Source organism: Branchiostoma lanceolatum, chromosome 18 (assembly GCF_035083965.1).
Source record: "Branchiostoma lanceolatum isolate klBraLanc5 chromosome 18, klBraLanc5.hap2, whole genome shotgun sequence".
NCBI lineage: Eukaryota > Metazoa > Chordata > Leptocardii > Amphioxiformes > Branchiostomatidae > Branchiostoma > Branchiostoma lanceolatum.
In genome coordinates, this window is record NC_089739.1 from 6,079,346 (window position 1) to 6,099,417 (window position 20,072).

The following is a 20,072-nucleotide window of genomic DNA, read 5'->3' on the forward strand; positions in this document are numbered from 1 at the left end:
TACTGAATAAAGAAGGAAATCTGATCGCCAGTAAAGTTTGTCTCCTTGTGTCCTTAATGACAAAATCTTAGATATCACTCGACTTTCAAATTGGAAAGATTGACAAAAGATCAGAATAAGAAAGCTATCAAAAGAAATCAGCAGTGAGGCAAACTTGTTAATGCCTAGTACGTAATTTGATTAAATTCAATACGTGTGCATTGTAAAATGAGATGCCATACCTTTCCTTGAATGATGCCACTCTCACACCCTGAACCCCAACAACTGACAGCAGTACAGTTAGCAGCTAAAAGGTTGTGAAATAGAAAAACAATCATCGAGGGAAACTAATAGAAGGCGGGGGTGCAAGTTGGCAATAACAGAATAATTCCCAAGTCGTGCAAAAAATTCCACATCTGTGCTTATATCTAATTTTTGCTTCTCGTCGATATTTATAATCATATATACCTGCTGCTCCACTTGTGTCTGGAAAGTCTTGTACACCGTGGAGGTGACGTTGAGGTACTCTGCTGACCAGGGTTTGGTGATGGTCATAGATGCTGATCGAGTCACAGTCACTGATGAGGAATGGGTAAAAGGTTTCTTGAATTTCTCACATTTCAGGCATTTCTATACTAATCTAGTTAAAAACAACTTAGTGATTCAGCTCAACAACCTGCAAAGTGTCATAAATACATACATATATAGAATGTTTTGGACACTCCATCTCAATGGAGAAAGTAAAATTCTTGGACATACTTTCAAGGAGAACAAGGATGCTATTTACATCATTTATTTCATTGGTTCTCGGATATTTTAAGGTAAAAATGTAGCAAGCGGACATCATAAAAGCATAGGGCAGCAAGGAAAACTTGACTGTCTTTAATCCATAAAACCGAGTGCACCATAGCATAAACCTGGACCAGGACCTCAAACTTTGTTTTCAGCAGGAAATCATCATTTATATCGTAGGAATCTGAAAAGCAACAAATCAAATTGGTGTAGGCTTACAATCAGTTATAGACAGTAGTTGACTACAGCCGATCTACCTACCATCCTTTTTGACCACAGCTGATGTGCTATTGACAGCCAGCATCCCCATCTGTCCACTACTGACAGCCGCTGTGAACGCCTGCTGGATTTCCGTGGAAGAGTAGTCCGCCATGACGATTCGTACCACCACAGCAACACTGTCACCCCTGTGGAACAATACACATCAACCCCTGCTTAGCAGTACATGTTGACACGAACTCAACATTGTTCTAACTTAATTTCTATTCAGATAGTGAAGGTTTTGAGTGACACATGGCTTCCTTCTTCATTGCATAACTCATGTAAGTCGTGAGAGATCATGAAGGTGGTGCTTTGAAATTTAGTACTTACTGCTGAACAAAGTTGGATACGACAACTCGCTGGAATCCTACCACGTTTGCAAACTGTTGGGCAACCTGTGTAAGGGGGAAGAGTTTGATGAATGCTTTAAAACCCAAACAGAAGACAGAAGTGGAATCACAAAAAAATTGTTTGTTCTTTTAGAGATGTGTAAACAAGAGCTGGCTGAGGGCGAAGATATAAGTTATAAATCGACTTACTGTTGTCTCCACTTGGTTCTTAAGGCTGACGTACGCTGATGATGAGGTACTGGTCAAGTTGGCTGACCAAGCCTGGGTCAAGGTCATCTGGGCAGTGTTAGACACTGTCACTGTGGTTTGAATAGCAATGTTAGTAGTACACATTTTTATATTTCATTGAACATGAAAGTTCACTTTTGCTCCAGGAAAACCGTTTGGAGCTCCCTCAACATTTTTCACCATTACACTTTTCACTTTACGCTTTGTATGTATCCCTTATAGATAAAAAATGAATGTTCAATATTCTTCTATCCTAATATCAGGTACCACATACATTTACTTGGACAATTAGATACCAGTTCCAGTACTCAAAATTTTTCTCCAGAACCATTTCAGACTAACCATCTTGGGTTACAGTCGCTGAGTTGGCATCGACAACAATGTTTCCGATCTGCCCGGTTTGTACCACAGCCTGTAAAGTCTGCTGTGCCTGATTTACAGCATACTCCACGGCCATGATGCGCAGGATCACCTGGATCTTTTGGTCAGACCTATGGCATTCATATGAGGTAACGTTTCAGGTAACTTGGAAATTTGTGGGCTGTACTTTAGATGTGATTGGAAGTTATATTCTATTTCTAACATTCAGTATATAACAAAACCTTATTTTGTATTTCTATCATTAAGGTCACACCAATCCATTTTTCTGGTTCTCCGAGATTGTTTTGGCCAAATTCAGCAAGCAATCAAGATTAAAGCAAATAAGGGAGGGAAGAAAACTTGTGTTTATCTGTAATCACATCTTGAAACTATGTGTACCATGGTGCGGACTTTTCCCCCAGTCTCCGTTTTTATTTTCAATGATATTCCAGTTCCGTACTATTTTTTTTTAAATACGAGAACCAATAAATAAAATTAATGCATCATAGCATCATATATCAATCATTTTTGACTGAGTCAGAGTAAAACTGACTTGAAACTAACTACTAACACTAACTGCCGGATAAACTTACGTTTGTTTGAACCTGGCCACATTGACAGCCTGAAATCCCACCGTTTGTAAGAGGGATTCTCTTATCTGTGCAGTGCAGAATAAAGATATGTTGAGTTAGACATTTTGACACAATTCAACGGTGAGACTCACACAAGTATCACTTTATATACTTAACAGTTTGATGATGATGGTTACATTTTAGTTGCTGTTAGTAGACATGCTTTTTACAGGATTTTCATGATTTTAAAATGCATAATCTAAACAGAAATGAACAATTGAGTTAGCACAATGGCAAAACTTACTGATTGTTCTATCTGTATCTTCAGGGTTTTGTAGGTCATTGAGTTAGCGTTGTGCAGGTCAGGGGTCCAGGGTCGGGTCAAGGTCATGCTAGAGGTCAATGACTGAGCAACTGCGTTGATGTAAAAAAGAAATAGTTCAGAAACTTTCCCAATTCATCACATCAAACTCAATCACACAACGATTACAATTCATCTTGAATTATGGCAATTTAAACTTATTTAATTATGAATTACAGAAGATTAAAAAAATGTTTGCAAGAAATCTTCAGTCCTAACGATGAAAAGAGAGAGCCAAGCCTTGAGAACATCACAGAGCCTAAAATTGATGTGTTTACAGTGCAGAGGTCCGTAATTCCATCTGCTACATTGTATCTCATTTGACGTCAATACAAAAGTAATTGATCAGGTGCAGCCACAAGGCTCTATGTTTTCAACAGCATTACCAGTGCTGCTATTGCAGACTTACCATTCTGTTTGACAGCGACAGCTACAGTCTGATTAACACTGATGGAGCCAATCTTTCCCTGGTTAACTGCACTGAGCAGGGACGTTTGAACTTCAGACGAGGCGCGATAACTCGTGGACAGTAAGCGTATGACCACGCGTACAGTGTTACCCCTAGATACAACAAGGAAATATCACATGTTGTCAAACTCTAGTAAAACTCAATGCAGCTACTGCGAACATTCAACAGACGTGACAATTTACCTTTGAACACATCCGTATCGAATTTTCTTCAAACATCGAATTAAAACAATGTCATGTTGTGTATGTTGCTTACTTGAATCTTATTCTTAAATCTATAATTCTTCCTTCTATTTTCTAATCTGCATAATAACAAGTTAAAGATTTCGACTTCGGTTTTGACTTACGACTTCTCAAAGCTTGACACTGCAACCTGCTGAAACCCTTGAGTTCCTCCAAGTTGTTCTGTGAACTGATTAAGAAATGAAATGTCCTTTTTATCAAAGATACACTTGTTCATAAGTCCAACGTTCCTATTAGTAAATGTCAAGTCTAATGCCTAATAATTAACCAAACGCAATTTCTTGTCAAGACAAATTTAAACCACGAGATGTTTTACCTGTTGAGTAACCGTCTTCCTGAGGGTACCAAAGGCCTGGGTTGTTGAGTTGGCGTAGGCATTATTCCATGACTGTGTCAGAGTCACCGGCACAGTGGAGGACACAACGACTGTGGAGAGAGAAAACAACTCAGTTGATGTTGGAGGAAAATAGATTGATAACAACTGAGTTGATAGCATCAAAACTTGTACAGTGGAGAAGCAAATCTTCCTAGGAATTGACATTAAATAATGACTGTTTCTAAGTAGAACAAAGAAATCACATAACAGATTCTGAAACAAAATTCTTTGTGTTGATTTTGGCATACATAATTTTTTTCTTGGTGTGCAGCATCAAATACAATGCACCTGCAATATGACGCATTTAGGACGTTGTCTGATTTTGGACGTCAAACAAGAGCTTAGGGTGTCTTTTACGTGACATGACGGCTGAATTTTGGAAGATGATTATCCTAAGAATTCAGTTATAATAAGGTTCTCACCATCAGTCTTGACCACTGCGGATTGCTTGACCACCTTGACGGTGCCAAGTTGACCAGACTGGACGGCAGTCTGGAATGACGACTGCAGCTGGTTGGTAGCGTAACCTGCCCCGTACACGGCTATGCCTACCACTACAGTGTTGTTTACACTGGATTTTGGAACAAAGGAAAGGTACATGTACTTTATCAACAAGGCAGAAGTACCGCGATTTTCGAAACACATGCAGCTCTATAACTACTATTCTTCAAGATGAGGTTCTGAGGGCTAAAAGTGGCTGCAATTTCTTACTTAAGGGAACCAGCCGTAAAAGTTTTTACATAATACTTAGTAAGAGACACCAAACCGAAACCTCTGCTTGGAGAATATATAATTCAAAATGTAGATACAAAAAGAAGGCTGTTTTACCCTTGCTTGATGTCAACAACTTGTAGTGTCTGGAAACCTGTGACTGTCACCAGTTGCATGGTCAGCTATGAGGAAAAAAATGAAAGAAAGCACAATTAGTCACAATAAGACGAACATAATAAGCTCATAATTTACACTTTGCTACAATGCATGAATGTTTCTGAAAGAGACCATTCATTCATCTTGCTGGACATATTTTTCATATTAGACATGCCAATTTTAACGGTCAAGATGATGGTCTGATTTTGCAACATTAGGTTCCATCAAATGATGAATGCTGGTGTGAATCATATCACAATCATTCACCAATCTCTACAAAACCGTGCATAATGCCTTACCTGTTCCTCTATTTGCTGCTTTAACTGTATGTACTGGAGGGATGTCCTGACAGACAGATTCTGCACCCAGGTATAAGAACCGATGGTCATGGACGTTGTAGATGACAAAACAACTGTTGATGTTGAAGAAAACCAATCAATGAATGAAAGACATTGCAGGTCCAGAACAGAGGATACAAGGAGTAAACAGTCTGCTGCAGTATGAAGGAAAACTGCTAGGAATTTGACAATGAGCATCATTGCAAGGCCTGCCCACATATTATACATAGTCACAATCAAACCCTGGCAAGTACATTTTAGGCTGAGGCCTAGTCCACACACACACACACACACACACACACACACACACACACACACACACACATTCACACACACACATACACACACACACACAAACATACATACATACACACACACATATGTATACATACATACATACATACATACATACATACACACACACACACACACACACACACACACACTAACACTAACACACACACACACACATACACAAACACTGCCACCAAAAACAATACCTCTTTTGCAGAGGTAAAAAGCAACCAAATCCCCTCACCATCACGTTTGATGACCACATTACTGGAGTTGGATGTTAGCTGTCCCACTTTGCCCATGGTCACTAGTTGGATAAACCTGGTCTGTGCCATATTGATGGCGTAATAGGTTGCGATGACACGTATCTTTGCCACAACTAAGTTGTTTTCCCTGTTGTAAAACAATCTGTACACATTAGTACATTTGAAGTGTTAAGTTTTATTTACATATTCGTCAAATTTGAGGCTCATTCCTAGCTGGTTCAGAGATGCGAAGGCCATGATGATGTATTGTTTAACTTCAACAGACAGAAGATGAGGGTTTGTGTTTTCAAGTTCGTGAATTATAAAGACCTGATCGCAATGAAAGGTCTTAGGAAAGCTCAGGGAATAAAACGGCTCTTACAATTCAGTCAAGATACAATAATCATGTCTTGAGGCTGAGTACATCTGCCAAAGACTGTTCAAGTAAGAAATTACAGTAGATTGGAACTACTAACCCCCGACTGAATCCTGCTACTTCCACCTTCTGTAAGCCAGGAACAGTCACGAACATCTGCTGAAACTGTCAATCAAAACATATCGACATGTCAATCAAAAGACTTACACATATTATAAGGTCTTAACAATTATAAAGAAAAGTTTCACCTTCATTTAAATATGCGAACCACCACTATTTTACAGATTAAAACTCTTCTTTGTAATCCTTTCAGATTCTCAATTTGTAATTTCTCGATATAGAATTTGCAAAATGTGATGAATGAATGAATGAATCAAGGAATCAATCCAAACCTTACCATGATCTGTATGTTATAGACCAATTGTTTGTACTGCACAGAGTTGACATTCAGCAGTTCAGGAGACCATGTCTGAACAATGACAACCTGGGATGTTGCTGACACACTCACTGAAGAAAGACAAACAAAACAACTCAGAAGCATTGAGATATCACAGTATGAGATAACAAAATTCTTAAGACAAAGGTTTTGAAGCAAAATGTTGATTTATACAAGTGAGTGTATATTGCTGAAGCTATCCAAATCATTTGAAAATTAGGCAACTTTGTCACCGAATAACATGTGTTTTTTTCAGAAAAGTTACATGTATGGTGATAGTCTGTTCTATGTTGGTGCAGACAGATCAAACATTTGGGCAGTACAAAACCTCCCAACTGTTGAGTATTTCAATGTATATGATAGATTACAAACAGTTTCTAACAGAAATATAAGAGACGGAAAACTTACAGTCACGTTTGTAGATGAAGGAGTTTTGCAGGACCGACAACTCGAACACTTTGCCCTGGTTCACAGCAGTGCGTAGGAGCACTAGAATCTTCTGGCTGGTCGTCTCAGCCACCAGAAGGCGCAAGGTTGCAATGATGGCACTGTTATTGGCTCTGGAAAAAAAGAGAACTAAATCTGAATAGATTCTGGTAAAAAGAAAGATAACTTTTCATCAGCCTGGTGTTAACAATACGATGCAGTTTCAAACACTTATTAAAGTAAATCATGAATTATGACAAAGGCAACTACATATGACCAATGCTTTAACACTTATATTGTAATCTGTAAATCACAAGATCAGATTATTTATAACATTACATATATTGTACACCTGTACAATAAGTAACTTGTAGGCCATTGTACAATTTTGATGCCATATAATTTCCCAACAAGCAGGCTGTGACTGTGCACTGACAAAAAACCAAGACAGCTTTTTCCCTTTTTACGAGACAGCTACTTTCTACAACTATCCCAAGGATGCCCTTAGTTTTCAATCATTATGACAATTGTACAATGGATGTGACCAGGCCCTTACCTGGAAAACTGGAGGACCTTGACACTTTGAAACCCTGCAGCACTTCCAAGTAAAGCAGCAGACTGGAGAACATAAAGCAGGAACAAAATTGACTGAATTAAAGAAAACCCCTGCACAGTTCTCATTTGGCAATCATGTATAATCAAATCTTCCGGATGTAGAATGAAAAAAAAAAGTAATAATAACACAGCCTTTTTCGAAGACTTTTTTTTTTCAGAAAACACCAATCAACTCAGGAATTATGCAGTTTACATGTAAGGAAAAAATAAAGTGATCTCGAACCAGTTTAGCTCAAATGAAATCAATGAACAGATGAGCTAATCTTCCACTGGTCGTGACAGAGAAGACAGACGCTATGTACAAGTATTTACAGGTTCATTGTACCGGGAAAATTCCCCTAGCTCTTTTCGACAAGCACAATGAACAGTGGACCACGGCTTAACGTCCCGTCCTAAGGACAAAAATGTACCTGTGTCTGAACGTCAGCCTGGAGCTTCTGGTACTCCATGGAGGTGGAGTTCTGAAGGACTGGGGTGAACGACCTACTAGCCGCCAAGGTGAAGTTAACAGTGAAACTTGCAACCGCTGGAGAAAGGAAAATGAAGTAGAAAAGTCGTGTAAGCTCCAATGCCACTTGTCTGTCTGTGGTTGTCATGAAGGTTCTCACACAAAACTCGTTACACAGCAAACATATGTTCGGTCTTGCCAAGGAGATCATTGTTCTTGCATTGCATTACAATACAAATGGTCGTTTCGATCATGAACTTTAAAAAAACAGCAAATGCCTCCATTGTTCTACTACTACCAACTTGAATGCATTGGGTGAATTTACAGATACTGTACCGGCAGCACCGAGTTATTACACATACCTAAACATGTGGCCTGTCCAACACATGTGCACCTGTAGCTTCCATCCACCAGCTCCCACTGCGCACACACCACCGGCTGGCAGACAACCGTGTTGTTGCCTTTACATTCACACTGCCGCTTGTCCTTCACTCCAAACATCGCTCCTTTCTGTATCAACACAATGATAAACATAACGTTAACTGTAAGTTCTGTGCACAATACATTAGGTAGCCAAGTACTGAAGCTAACAAACTCACATAAAGGCTGATCGAAAGATTAAGCCAGAACGATAAAATGCAGAGGAAAGTCTGTGGACTGTATTCATCTTTTTACTGAGTTAGCCAAAAAGAGAAAGCTCAAGGTACATTTACTAGGTTGCTAGCTTACAAGGAAATCCTGTGATTGGGTCGGGATCGCATGCCGGCCTTGAAGTCTTGATTTTTTGTACATTTATCATCAGATTATTTCCCTTCGCTATATATAATATAGGTAGGCTAAAATAGCAATGAGAGGTTTTCTCTTAGCGTCCTTGATATTACTGTTCTAGCCCATAATACTCACCGGCCAATAGACGCCCTTGTAGGTGCACCCACAATCCCCTGGGAGCACACACTCCAGACCACTCTGCACGTACCCACTCTGGCATTGGCAGCCTTCGATACAAGTCTCGCGTATTGCGGTAAACGACGGCAACAGCGACAGGAAGTCCTGACGAATGCACTCCCTCGTTACATTCTGATTCAGACAAGTCGGTTGTCTAAATGGCATGCAGGCCGAGTAGTTGCTATTAGCTGGGCATTTCATCTCTGGAGAAGAAAGTATGATGAAAAAATGTATAAACATGTCTTAACCTTATAGACTTGTTTTTTAAGGGCTTCGCACAGCCCCCAAGACTGAATTACAAGCTACAAAACAGTAGCTGATTTTTATTTGGATACTACATGCAAAGCATGCAAAAAACCACTGAAATCGGAAAACTTCTTTATTTATCTACTTAACTCTTGTCATCATGACATTTTGTATTTGACTTTTTTACTCATAGTTGTTCAAGAAAACTCACTGCAGGTGTTGTGCTTCCTCCAATCACCAACCAGGACGCCTGCATTGCGGCACAGCCTAGCATATGTCTCCATACTGGAGCACATCTTCTTCTCCTCTTTGTCACTGCCTGTGGCATTCAAACCCCTGGAAGAGTTGGTCATTTTGATGTTCATTGACCCATTACTACGTTGACATGTGTCAAAGATGCAGCTCTCGTAGTACTCCCTAGGGGGCAGTACTGCATGGCAGCGAGAGAAGGGACCAGTTGAAGACAGGATGAGCCCACAGGTGTCGTTTGTCCCTGTTTGGTTCTTTGCAGTGCTACAGTTGAGTTTGGACACATCAACTGTCGCTGGACAACTGTAGAAAGAAAACACAACAATTAGGTCTCTTTTCTCTCTCGTGGCAGACCTTCGAAGATTAGTTTGGTCTATAAAATCATGAACAGTAACGAAATAACAAAAGTGACAAACGGTGTCAGTAGTTTATAAACCATAATGATTAGTTGATAAAATAAGTGTCAGTAATTATCATTGCTCTTATTACCCAAACGAATTCAGAATGATTTTGTCTTCCAATGTATAAGGAAAAACTCACTTACATGTAACATGACAGAAATTGACAGGCCAGACAAAAAAGCGTACTAACTAAAAAATGACTGTACTGTATACATGTACATCCCTTAAAAAGTTTAAACATAAGGCTTTCTAATTTTGCTTTCAAAACTTGAAATAAAGCTGTCCAAGTTCAAACCAGTTCAACTTTCTTTACCTGTTGTTCCCAACCTTCCAGCTGTCACCAAAATCAGACACAGAAGCTGACATTCTCCCATCTTTCAATGCCATATCGTCACTAGAGTTGCCATTGAAGTTCCCACACAGCCCAAAAGTCTTCCCCCTGTAGCAGCTGGGAATTCTCACGCGGACCTCCTGTCTGCCGTCGTGCGTCACCACCAGGTCAGAGGTCGTGGTGAGCTGCACCAGGCTGCCGGTGTAGTTGATGTGGATGTCTTTTGTCGTAAAGGGAGGGGTCACCGTCAAGTTGTTGTACTGGTCGGAGAGAAGAATACTGTCAGATGAGAATACCACATAGTATTTGTCATTGCAGATATGAGCATGCAGCTTTATCTTGTCAATTCTGTTCATCATTTAAGAGGTTTTGGGTTCAAATCCCTGACAGACCCCTACATATACACCAGGTCCCTAGCCCTCACACTTTACTCAGGTGAAAATGAGTACCTAGCTTCTGCTAGGGACAAGGAATCAATCAAAGATACACCACACTTATCCCTAATCAAATATCCTTGGCCTACAAGTAAGTGTTACATACGATAAGGCAGAATACATAAAATACCCACTTATCCGGGACTTTCTATTGTGTCAGTAGAGCTCCAAAAATGATCATAGATGATAACCTTACCTTACACTATCAAGGGAATGGGATACAGTATCAGGGAAAATAAATGTTTCAACTGGAAGGTTAAGCTTACTTGAATGTCACTATCATCAACATATTCATTGTAATAACTCTAAAAAGCTTTAAACAAGAATTATGGTTTCTTCTGTACATACCTTGCAGTCAGAGGCTGAATTGAGTATCATTTACAATCAAGTACCCACATGACAGAAAAACGTTTTCATACAGATTAAAACCAAGTGCTTACCAAAGCTTTGGGTCCTTCCATGAGTGTCACTCTTTGGCCGAACACATCTACATGTACCCTTGTGCGGAGGTGGCTGGAGTTTCGATACTCTGCTGGTAGATTCAGGGATCCTGCATCAATTTTGACTAGCGTGTCTTCAGGATTTGAACTACCTGAGCCAACTGCCATCATTGGAGCATTATTTCCATTCATGGACATGTAGGTCCATTCCAGCTCAATGTTGAAGTTTGTCTGAGTGGTGTTGCGACGAGTGGCATTGCCGTAGGTGACTTTGTCACGGACCAAGGTGTATCGACAACTGCCAGTGAGGTCAATGGCGGCGTGGTCAAAGGTCAATATTTGGCGGGCGTTCCATACTGTACATGTGCGTTCCATCTGGTTTACACCTAAAAAAGATGTCGAAAAGTTTATAGAAGACTTCAATGTGCGGCACTTGTAACTACACAACATTGTATCATTTACTGTTTATTTTAGTAGTCCTGTGAATTCAATTAATTCATCCTATAGATGTAGGTACAAAGGAAATATCGTTAAAAAAAGCATCTTTGTCCAGAGGGATTGATAATTGTCTAAAAGAGGATAAAATTTCATGGTCAAAGTTTTTCAACCTAACCTGTTGTGGGTAAACCACAGCGCTCGCAGTTGTAACCGCCGAAGTCTTTTTGGCAAACACACCGGTAAGAGTAGTCTCCATTGACACATGCTCCTCCGTTCTGACATGGGCTGGACGCACATTCATCACGACCTAATAATACAACAGTCATTAGTCGTGTGTCAGTCGCAAGTTTATCTTGAGACTGTAAGAGGGGGCCTTCTTTTACTAAGTTCAATAACAGCTATACACATTCAAAAGACTCAGTCACTAACAAATGAAAGTACATGTTTCTTACTTTGGACTTTGCTTGTTGGCACCGGGTAATTTACTTTTATTCATGTCTGTCTAATGCTATGGTTCCATTTACGTACCTCCTGGTGTTCGCATAATTAGCTCACGGCGTCTTTTTGTTACCGGCTCCTGTGTTGATTTTAAGTCCGGGCTAAAATTATTCGGGGTCCCGGCTGGGCCTCAAAATAGCCTGGCAGCCGCACAGTATCACAAGGGGCCAAGTAGGGGTCACGCCCGAAAGTGCCAAAAAACAGCCTGTGAACTACCCGACTGGGCCCCTTTTTCTAATTGGGACCTCAGCATAAGAGGCAGACTAAAAGACTGTAGGAAAGTACCCACAGAATACAGCATAACTATTACTTGGACCAATTGCACCTGACTATAGACTTTGTTTTTCATTGACTCACCACGGCAGACAGCTTGTATCACCTGTAGACGATGTGCATCGTTCTCCAGGTCTGTGAAGTTGTTCAACTGAAAAGCAAATGGCTGATACCCTGTTATATCTTCCAGTGTGGTATTTCCGAGTCCGCTTCCTACGCCGACCGCAAACAAGTGCACTCCCGTGTCACGAAGTTCCTTCGCAACAGCAGCGGGAGAGTCAAACGGTTTCCCGACCGTCACAAGAACGGCTACGTTGGGATAACCCATCCGATCTCCACTCTTCTGTGTGAAGCTTGTGTCTTTAAGATGTTGTAATGCAGCTTGTGTGAAGGTACCGCCTCCCAGATGTCTCAAGTTGTCGATGGTTGAGAGAACATCAGACAGAGCGTTGTTCGCAGCCAATGAGAGCGCTTCCTGAACTGTAGCTCCGTATTGTACCACCCCGATTCGATTTGTACCTGGCTGGATGTCGAAAGCTTGGACATATTTCTTGACAAAGTCCTTCATGAGTCTGAAGTTTGGCATTGTGACCTTGTTGGAGCTCTCAAGGACAAATACAAGGTCAAATCGAGATCTTGCACAGCCGGTAACTGAGGGAACATGAATATGAAGTGATTAAATGTTTTGAATATATCAAGACGAATCGGGATAAATAGCATTTTTACTTATCAAAAAGGGTAAGACATTTAAAACCTTTCTTTGTATATATGGTAGACATATCTACGGGTTTAAGACAAGTATTGGCAGTTTAAACATAACAGTACCATCACTGGAAGGTTTGTTTAAAACAACAACACTACTTTCAGCACCATATTCAGCACCTCTACAATTTTTACATTTTCCCTTCAAAGATACAGTTACAGGTCTTCCTTCACCATCTCTAAATGCCTGCTACAGGCCTTGAATCAGTAAAAATGATATAATTAGAAGATAATTACCAACTGTAGTCCCTCCACAATGCTTGATATGTGTCCTGCCACCAATACTGCCATCTCCAAATCCGCCATCTCCACCTTTATCAATTCAGGACTACCACCAATAGTTCAGTTCACACTATGCTCCTGTTGTTATCTTAAGACTGCCACCTTGGTCCTTGCACCTTGTACCTTAATGTACTTCAAGTACTCAATATCACCAAGCAGAAAAAAGTAGGAGCGTAACCACAACCATGGCTATTTCCATCACTGTCAGCACCCCTAGAACAACCAATATCACTATCTCCTCCCTACATGTCTGACACTGCGGTCCCTCAAAACCATCAGAGCAGTCGCAGTAGTACGACCACTTGTCCACCCCGAGTGTACAGCTGCCGTTGTTCTTGCAGGGCTTGTTATCGCAGGCCGAATGGTAAGTCTTATTTCCGAAATTCTGTCCTGAGAAGACTGCAAGAAAAGAAAATGTGGTGCAAATAAAGTCTACTATATTACTCTACAATGTGTCACATCTGTAAGTTGACCAATTTGAAAGGTGTTTTCATTTCTTATTTTGACAAAAAAGATAATATATATCTCAGTTTTCCCTTTAGCACCTAGAATTTTGGCCAAGGATGATAGCTAAAAATCCCCTCCACTGTCTGAATTTGTCATCGAGGACATCAGTTGAACCAACCTCAAGAGGCCAGAATCGCCTTATGCCTTACACCGTCTAAGTTCAGCTTCCCTGACCATCACAAAATGTAAGGATCTTCCATCCCAACATCTGTTTGGAGATTATGCCATGGTTAAAAACAACACTACTGTACATCATGATAACATTCCAATTGCAATTGTCATGCTTAATATAGATTATATCTCCTTTTGTTGGTACTCACAGTTCTTGGTTGGCATTAGGCATTTGTAGACGCCTTTCTCTAGGCCCCACATGAGACCATGACTACAGCTGACGTACTTGCAGCTGACTGTGTTGTTGCCAGAGCAGGTGCACTGTTGGTGGTGTGCATCTGTCCATGTAGAGTTTCCCTAATATGCAAATAACAAATAAATGTTAGCTCATGTCATGTTACATTACAATGTTATCAGATTGAGGTGAGAAGAAGAAACACTGTAAGAAATGTCCCCACCCCTGAAGCATTACCAAAAACAGCATGAAAATTATGCCATGACGTAACGTTACAAAATGACAAGATTGTTGACATACCAATCAGTAAGTTCAAATTCATATTTCATATTGCCAACATCATAAAGACCCATTCATGAATGCAATGTACCTTCTTGAGTTATGCTGTCCTTTGAAAAATCAATTTTTAGGGGAATGCACACTCACAATTTTTAACTCCTTTTAACCCAATATTAGTATGCTGATAAATGCCTCCACTCCTGAGCATTGCCAAAAAGTACCTTGTGGTAGATTCCATCCTTGGTGCAGCCACATTGCTCCTTCAAGATGCATTCACTTCCACTCAAGACGTAGCCCTCCTTACAGCGACATCCTTCCACGCAGAACTGCTGACCGGTGTTGACGAAACACTGTTTCTGTGCGTCAGGGTTGCCACATGTAGCAGGGCAGGCCGACATGCACGCTGTGTAGTTACTATTGGCTGGACATGTTTTTGCTGCATTGTGAAATATTAATACAAGATGAGAAATTCAGAGCAATATAATTGAAAAGGTTGTTCATTTTCTTCAACCCATTTTCTCTCATATAAGGCAGATATACAAACAAAGGAAGGCATTGTGAAACTATCATTGCAACTGTTTGTTCACCTGCATTGCAACCTGTCAGGAAGAGAGAGAACTGCCAACATGAAAATATCCATACCTCTATAATTGTTATGGACTTGGAGACTGTTAAACGTGTGTGTGTGTGGGGGGGTCTTTTCTGCAGAGATTTATCTATTTATTTATGCATTGAATGAATATTTCTGCAAAAAGCTAGTTTGAGATAGTCCATTTTTACATGGGCTGCAAATGTGGCCCTTAAAATCATTGCTATTTTCTAGTAGTATTTAGCCTGCTGTCTTTCTGCAGATGGGTTTACATTCTATTCTCAGGGCTACTGGTTGTTTTTTCTTTTAGTTTTAATGAATTGGCAGTGTTCATAGAAATAAAATCTTATCAGGCATGATTGCAATTTTCTTCATATGCAAAACTATAGAGAAAATGAGTCTCACAGGTTCTGAGATTGAAAAATCAATTCAACATATGTTAGAAATTTGTAATTCAAACTACTGGGGAAATTGAAAACATATGGATCCAATTACGTAACTAAAGGGACAAATCGAATGTATGAATTTTATTACAACCAGGCAATTCATTTCAACACACATATCAGTAGACAAGATGGCGGAAAACAAGGCACTGCTTTGGTGGTTACTCCTGGTGTCAAGTTATCTGCTGCTTATGTCGGCAACAGCGCATGTACATGAAGATCTTCGGTGTCCAGACAGCTGTGGTCCCGGCGTAGTTGGAAAGAACAGGGCGGGTCAAAAGCGACTCATCTGTCATTGTCCAGATGCAAATTGGGCGGGGTCCGCCTGCAGCTGGGTTGGACACGGAGGAACGTACAGCTTCCCCGTATGTCTCGACGCCATACCTACCGGCTTCGACAAAGCCACACAAACAATCTACATCAAGCATCTCCGTTCTTCTACGATTCCGGAGCGGTCTTTCCCCAACAGCACAGAAGTGAAGTTCCTTTACATCCGAGAGTCAAATGTTTCCATGGTACAGCCGGGGGCTTTCCGAGGCCTCCCATTGGTGCGCGCCGTCACCCTTGCTGACAGCCGTATCTCCAGTCTTGGTACGTTCACATTAGTCATTTCAATACATGTGTACTCACTTTAAAACGGAATTACATGACTGCATTTTATGCATGTAGCGATAACACACTGTGATTTAGGATTTTCACATCAATTTACATGTATGTATTACCTTAAAAGGGAGGCTTAACAGGTTTTTTGGTGCATTTTAATGTTTTATACATTCCGCAAGAAGTGTAAACATGCAAAGTAAATGCAAATGAATGCACCATAGGTGTGTTCAACCAAATTTGGTGCAAATTTCCCTATTTGTGAGTCAAATCAATCTATGATGTTAACCCACTTTGTTAAAGTTTCAGTATTTTCTAAAAGTCACACCACTAACATGGTGAAAAGTGTCTCTCACATACATATGAATGGTTTGGCATTCTTCTGACTGCAGGGCTCGAAATTCAGCCCAAAAAATTAGGTGCACAGAAAGAATTTTAGGTCCACCACATAAGATAAAGTTGAATGTCAGCAAAACATACTTAAATCTAAAGCTCTTGAGAACTTCAATCTGTCATTCTAAAGCTAGCTAATTACAAACAAGTAGTACATCAGCTGAAGTACAACTAAAGGTTATAGTGCTTTTTCTGACACTTACATATCAAGAATATTCTGTATATTAGTGCACAATAGTACCTTTACCCTATTGCATACAAAAATTTTGGCTGCACTGGTGCACCCACAGTCAAGAATTAGGTGCACAGACCAGACTCCAACATGCACCCACTATTTCGAGGCCTGGACTGTGATGATAAAGTTTTTTTAATGTTCTTTTTTCTTCATCCTCAGAACCTGATACCTTCAAGGGACTTGAGCAGGTAGTTTACTTGAACCTTCAAAAGAATGCCATTTCTGCCATATCCCAGCATGCATTCCGTGGCCTGCCTCGCCTTGCCTGGTTGCAGTTGGCCCAGAACCGCCTGCATTCCGTGCCTGTTGATGCACTCCTGCCACCTAAAGCACTGAAGGTTGCAAACCTGGAAACAAACCACATCACAATAATCGACAGCCAACTTCTGCGTCTAAGTCAAAATCAGAACTTAAGTCTCGTGATAACGGGCAACAAGCTGAACTGTGACGGGAATCAAACGTGGTTCATCTGCAACCTACCAGACCTGGACCACATTTCTGGTCGGAACATCCTGAGGTGTACATCACCTGCTGACCTGAGTGGAATTCTCCTTACCACCATGAGGAAGGATATCTGTCAGACCGTCACGGACGGGTCACGACAGGGGATCACGTCCATCACAACAGCTCCTCGTACCATCAACACGAGTCTGTACAACAACACCACTCCCACAGAGATGCCACACACTTACAACATGCCTGACTCAGAGTATACGACAGGGATCGACATTGTCATTCATCTCAGTGGCCCGATCATCACTGAGAATGATGACAGTCGCCATGTCAGAACCATCATCACTGCTGCTGTTGTGCCCCTCCTCATTGTGTTGCCATTGGTAGTTGTCGTCTGTTTGTACAACCGCTGTCGTGGCACAGGTTTGGATTGTCATAATACCCCTGCTGAAGCAGATAGAAGCGATAACATTGAGCCATATGCTGTTGTCCACTCAAACTCAGCCGGACTAGGAACATCAGACAGAGACACAGCCACAGGGAGACGGACAACACTTGTTCAGGACCAGACATCAGAGGACAATGATGACATTGAGCCGTACGCTGTGTCATACATGGATGTGTCAGGGAAAGGGAAAAACGGCAAGCTGGAGCCGTACGCAAAGACTTCGTTTGCTCACATCCAGGCATCAGAACACAATGACGACAACCAGCCATATGCAGTGACTTATGCTGATGTGTCAGGGAAAGGGGAAAATGGCAAGCTTCAGCCATATGCAGTGACATCCATCAATCAAGACCAAGGACCACAGCTTCAGCCATATTCCGTGACCTATGATGAAGACCCAGGGCCACAGCTTCAGCCATATTCAGTGACCTACGATGAAGACCCAGGGCCACAGCTTCAGGCATATTCCGTGACCTATGATGAAGATCCAGGGCCACAGCTTCAGCCATATTCCGTGACCTATGATGCAGGCCCGGGGCCACAGCTTCAGCCATATGCAGTCACCCATGATGAAGACCCTGGGCCACAGCTTCAGCCATATTCCGTGACCTACGATGAATACCCAGGGCCACAGCTTCAGCCATATTCCGTGACCTACGATGAAGACCCAGGTCCACAGCTTCAGCCATATGCAGTCACCCATGATGAAGACCCTGGGCCACAGCTTCAGCCATATTCCCTGACCTACGATGAATACCCAGGGCCACAGCTTCAGCCATATTCCGTGACCTACGATGGATACCCAGGGCCACAGCTTCAGCAATATTCCGTGACCTATGATGAAGATCCAGAGCCACAGCTTCAGCCATATTCCGTGACCTATGATGAAGATCCAGGGCCACAGCTTCAGCCATATTCCGTGACCTATGTTGAAGATCCAGGGCCTCAGCTTCAGCCATATTCAGTGACCCACGCTGAAGATCCAGGGCCACAACTTCAGCCATATTCCGTGACCTATGATGAAGATCCAGGGCCACAGCTTCAGCCATATTCCGTGACCTATGATGAAGATCCAGGGCCACAGCTTCAGCCATATTCCGTGACCTATGATGCAGACCCGGGGCCACAGCTTCAGCCATATGCAGTGACCCATGATGAAGACCCTGGCCCACAGCTTCAGCCATATTCTGTGACCCATGATGAAGACCCAGGGCCACAGCTTCAGCCATATTCAGTGACCCACGATGAAGACCCAGGGCCACAGCTTCAGCCATATTCCGTAACCCATGATGAAGACCCGGGGCCACAGCTTCAGCCATATTCCGTGACCTATGATGTAGACCCAGGGCCACAGCTTCAGCCATATTCCGTGACCCATGATGAAGACCCAGGGTCACAGCTTCAGTCATATGCAGTGACCCACGATGAAGACCCAGGCCCTGCTTAAGGTTCATTCCCTTTATATCAATCCAACATTCGTTTAGTAAAAGGAGCGATTAACATTCTATTCAGTGAACATAAGATATCATTCTTCCCTATTCAATATTGGACATATGATTAAGTACTCACGACAGAAGTTCTCATTTCTCCAGTTCAGAATGACTCCACGTCTCGCGCACTCGTGACTGTAAGCCTCGTACGTCTGACAGATCCGATCCTGACCGCGCTTCAGCGCACAGTGCTCCTGTACGCAGGCGCGGAAGAACAGCCGGGGGGACACGACCTTGGAACACTTGTTGATCTCCGACATGAAGAAATGGCAGGGCATGGCAGTCATGTTGAAGTTTGTAGTGTTTGAAGTGTTGTTGGGAAGGTAGGCAGACATGTTCTGACACATCGGGAAGGAAAACTCTGCCAACGGTGGACAACTGTGGATAAAAAACACATTTCAGAATGCTGGTTCATGTACATTGACTCTGGTTGCGAGTTGCAAATGGTCGGAGAGCTCTGAACTATAACGAACGTATGTAAAAAAAACAAGTGAGAACTTGACTTTAAGGTGTATTTAGCAAAGTATAGTTACACTTTTAAATTTTTGATGTACATTGAATTAAATGTACTTTTAATTTAATACCATACAAAGAGCAAAAATTCCATTCGGTTCAGATCCTTAGGTGTCTCTTTTAAAATCTGAATTAAGACATAAAATCGTTGCTGAAGACACCCACCTGTCATTCTTCATCTGCCAGCTGTTAACAAACGCGGCATCTGACGAAGCCGTCATGCCGTCGGCTGTACGGTTATCGTCACCCGCATCACCATTGTAGTTCCCACAGAGTCCGGACGTCCTGTTTGCAAAGCACCCTGGGAGGGATACCATGACCTCTTGCTTGCCATCGTAGCTGACCCTCAGCCCAAAGTCCGTGGTAAGGACGATGTGGTCGCCACTTTGATTGACATGGATGTACCGTCCCACCACAAGAGGCGTGATCATCTGCACCTGAT

General features: G+C 41.7%; 2 protein-coding genes across 2 annotated transcripts; both read right to left on the reverse strand.

The window, feature by feature from the left end:
• Positions 1–11,689: 11,689 nt before the first annotated feature.
• LOC136424660 (von Willebrand factor A domain-containing protein 2-like) lies at positions 11,690–12,876 on the reverse strand. Its single transcript, XM_066413284.1, has 2 exons — positions 12,375–12,876; positions 11,690–11,826 (listed from the first exon to the last, which is right to left on the reverse strand). Exons 1-2 carry the CDS (start codon positions 12,874–12,876, stop codon positions 11,690–11,692), a joined length of 639 nt encoding a protein of 212 aa, XP_066269381.1.
• A 462-nt stretch (positions 12,877–13,338) lies between these two features.
• Positions 13,339–20,071, reverse strand: LOC136423801 (zonadhesin-like). The gene is made up of 5 exons (XM_066412120.1): positions 19,796–20,071; positions 19,197–19,495; positions 14,688–14,902; positions 14,162–14,309; positions 13,339–13,733 (listed from the first exon to the last, which is right to left on the reverse strand). The coding sequence occupies exons 1-5, from the start codon at positions 20,059–20,061 to the stop codon at positions 13,483–13,485; spliced, it is 1,179 nt and encodes a 392-aa protein (XP_066268217.1). The 5' UTR covers positions 20,062–20,071; the 3' UTR covers positions 13,339–13,482.
• Between the last annotated feature and the right edge of the window lies 1 nt (position 20,072).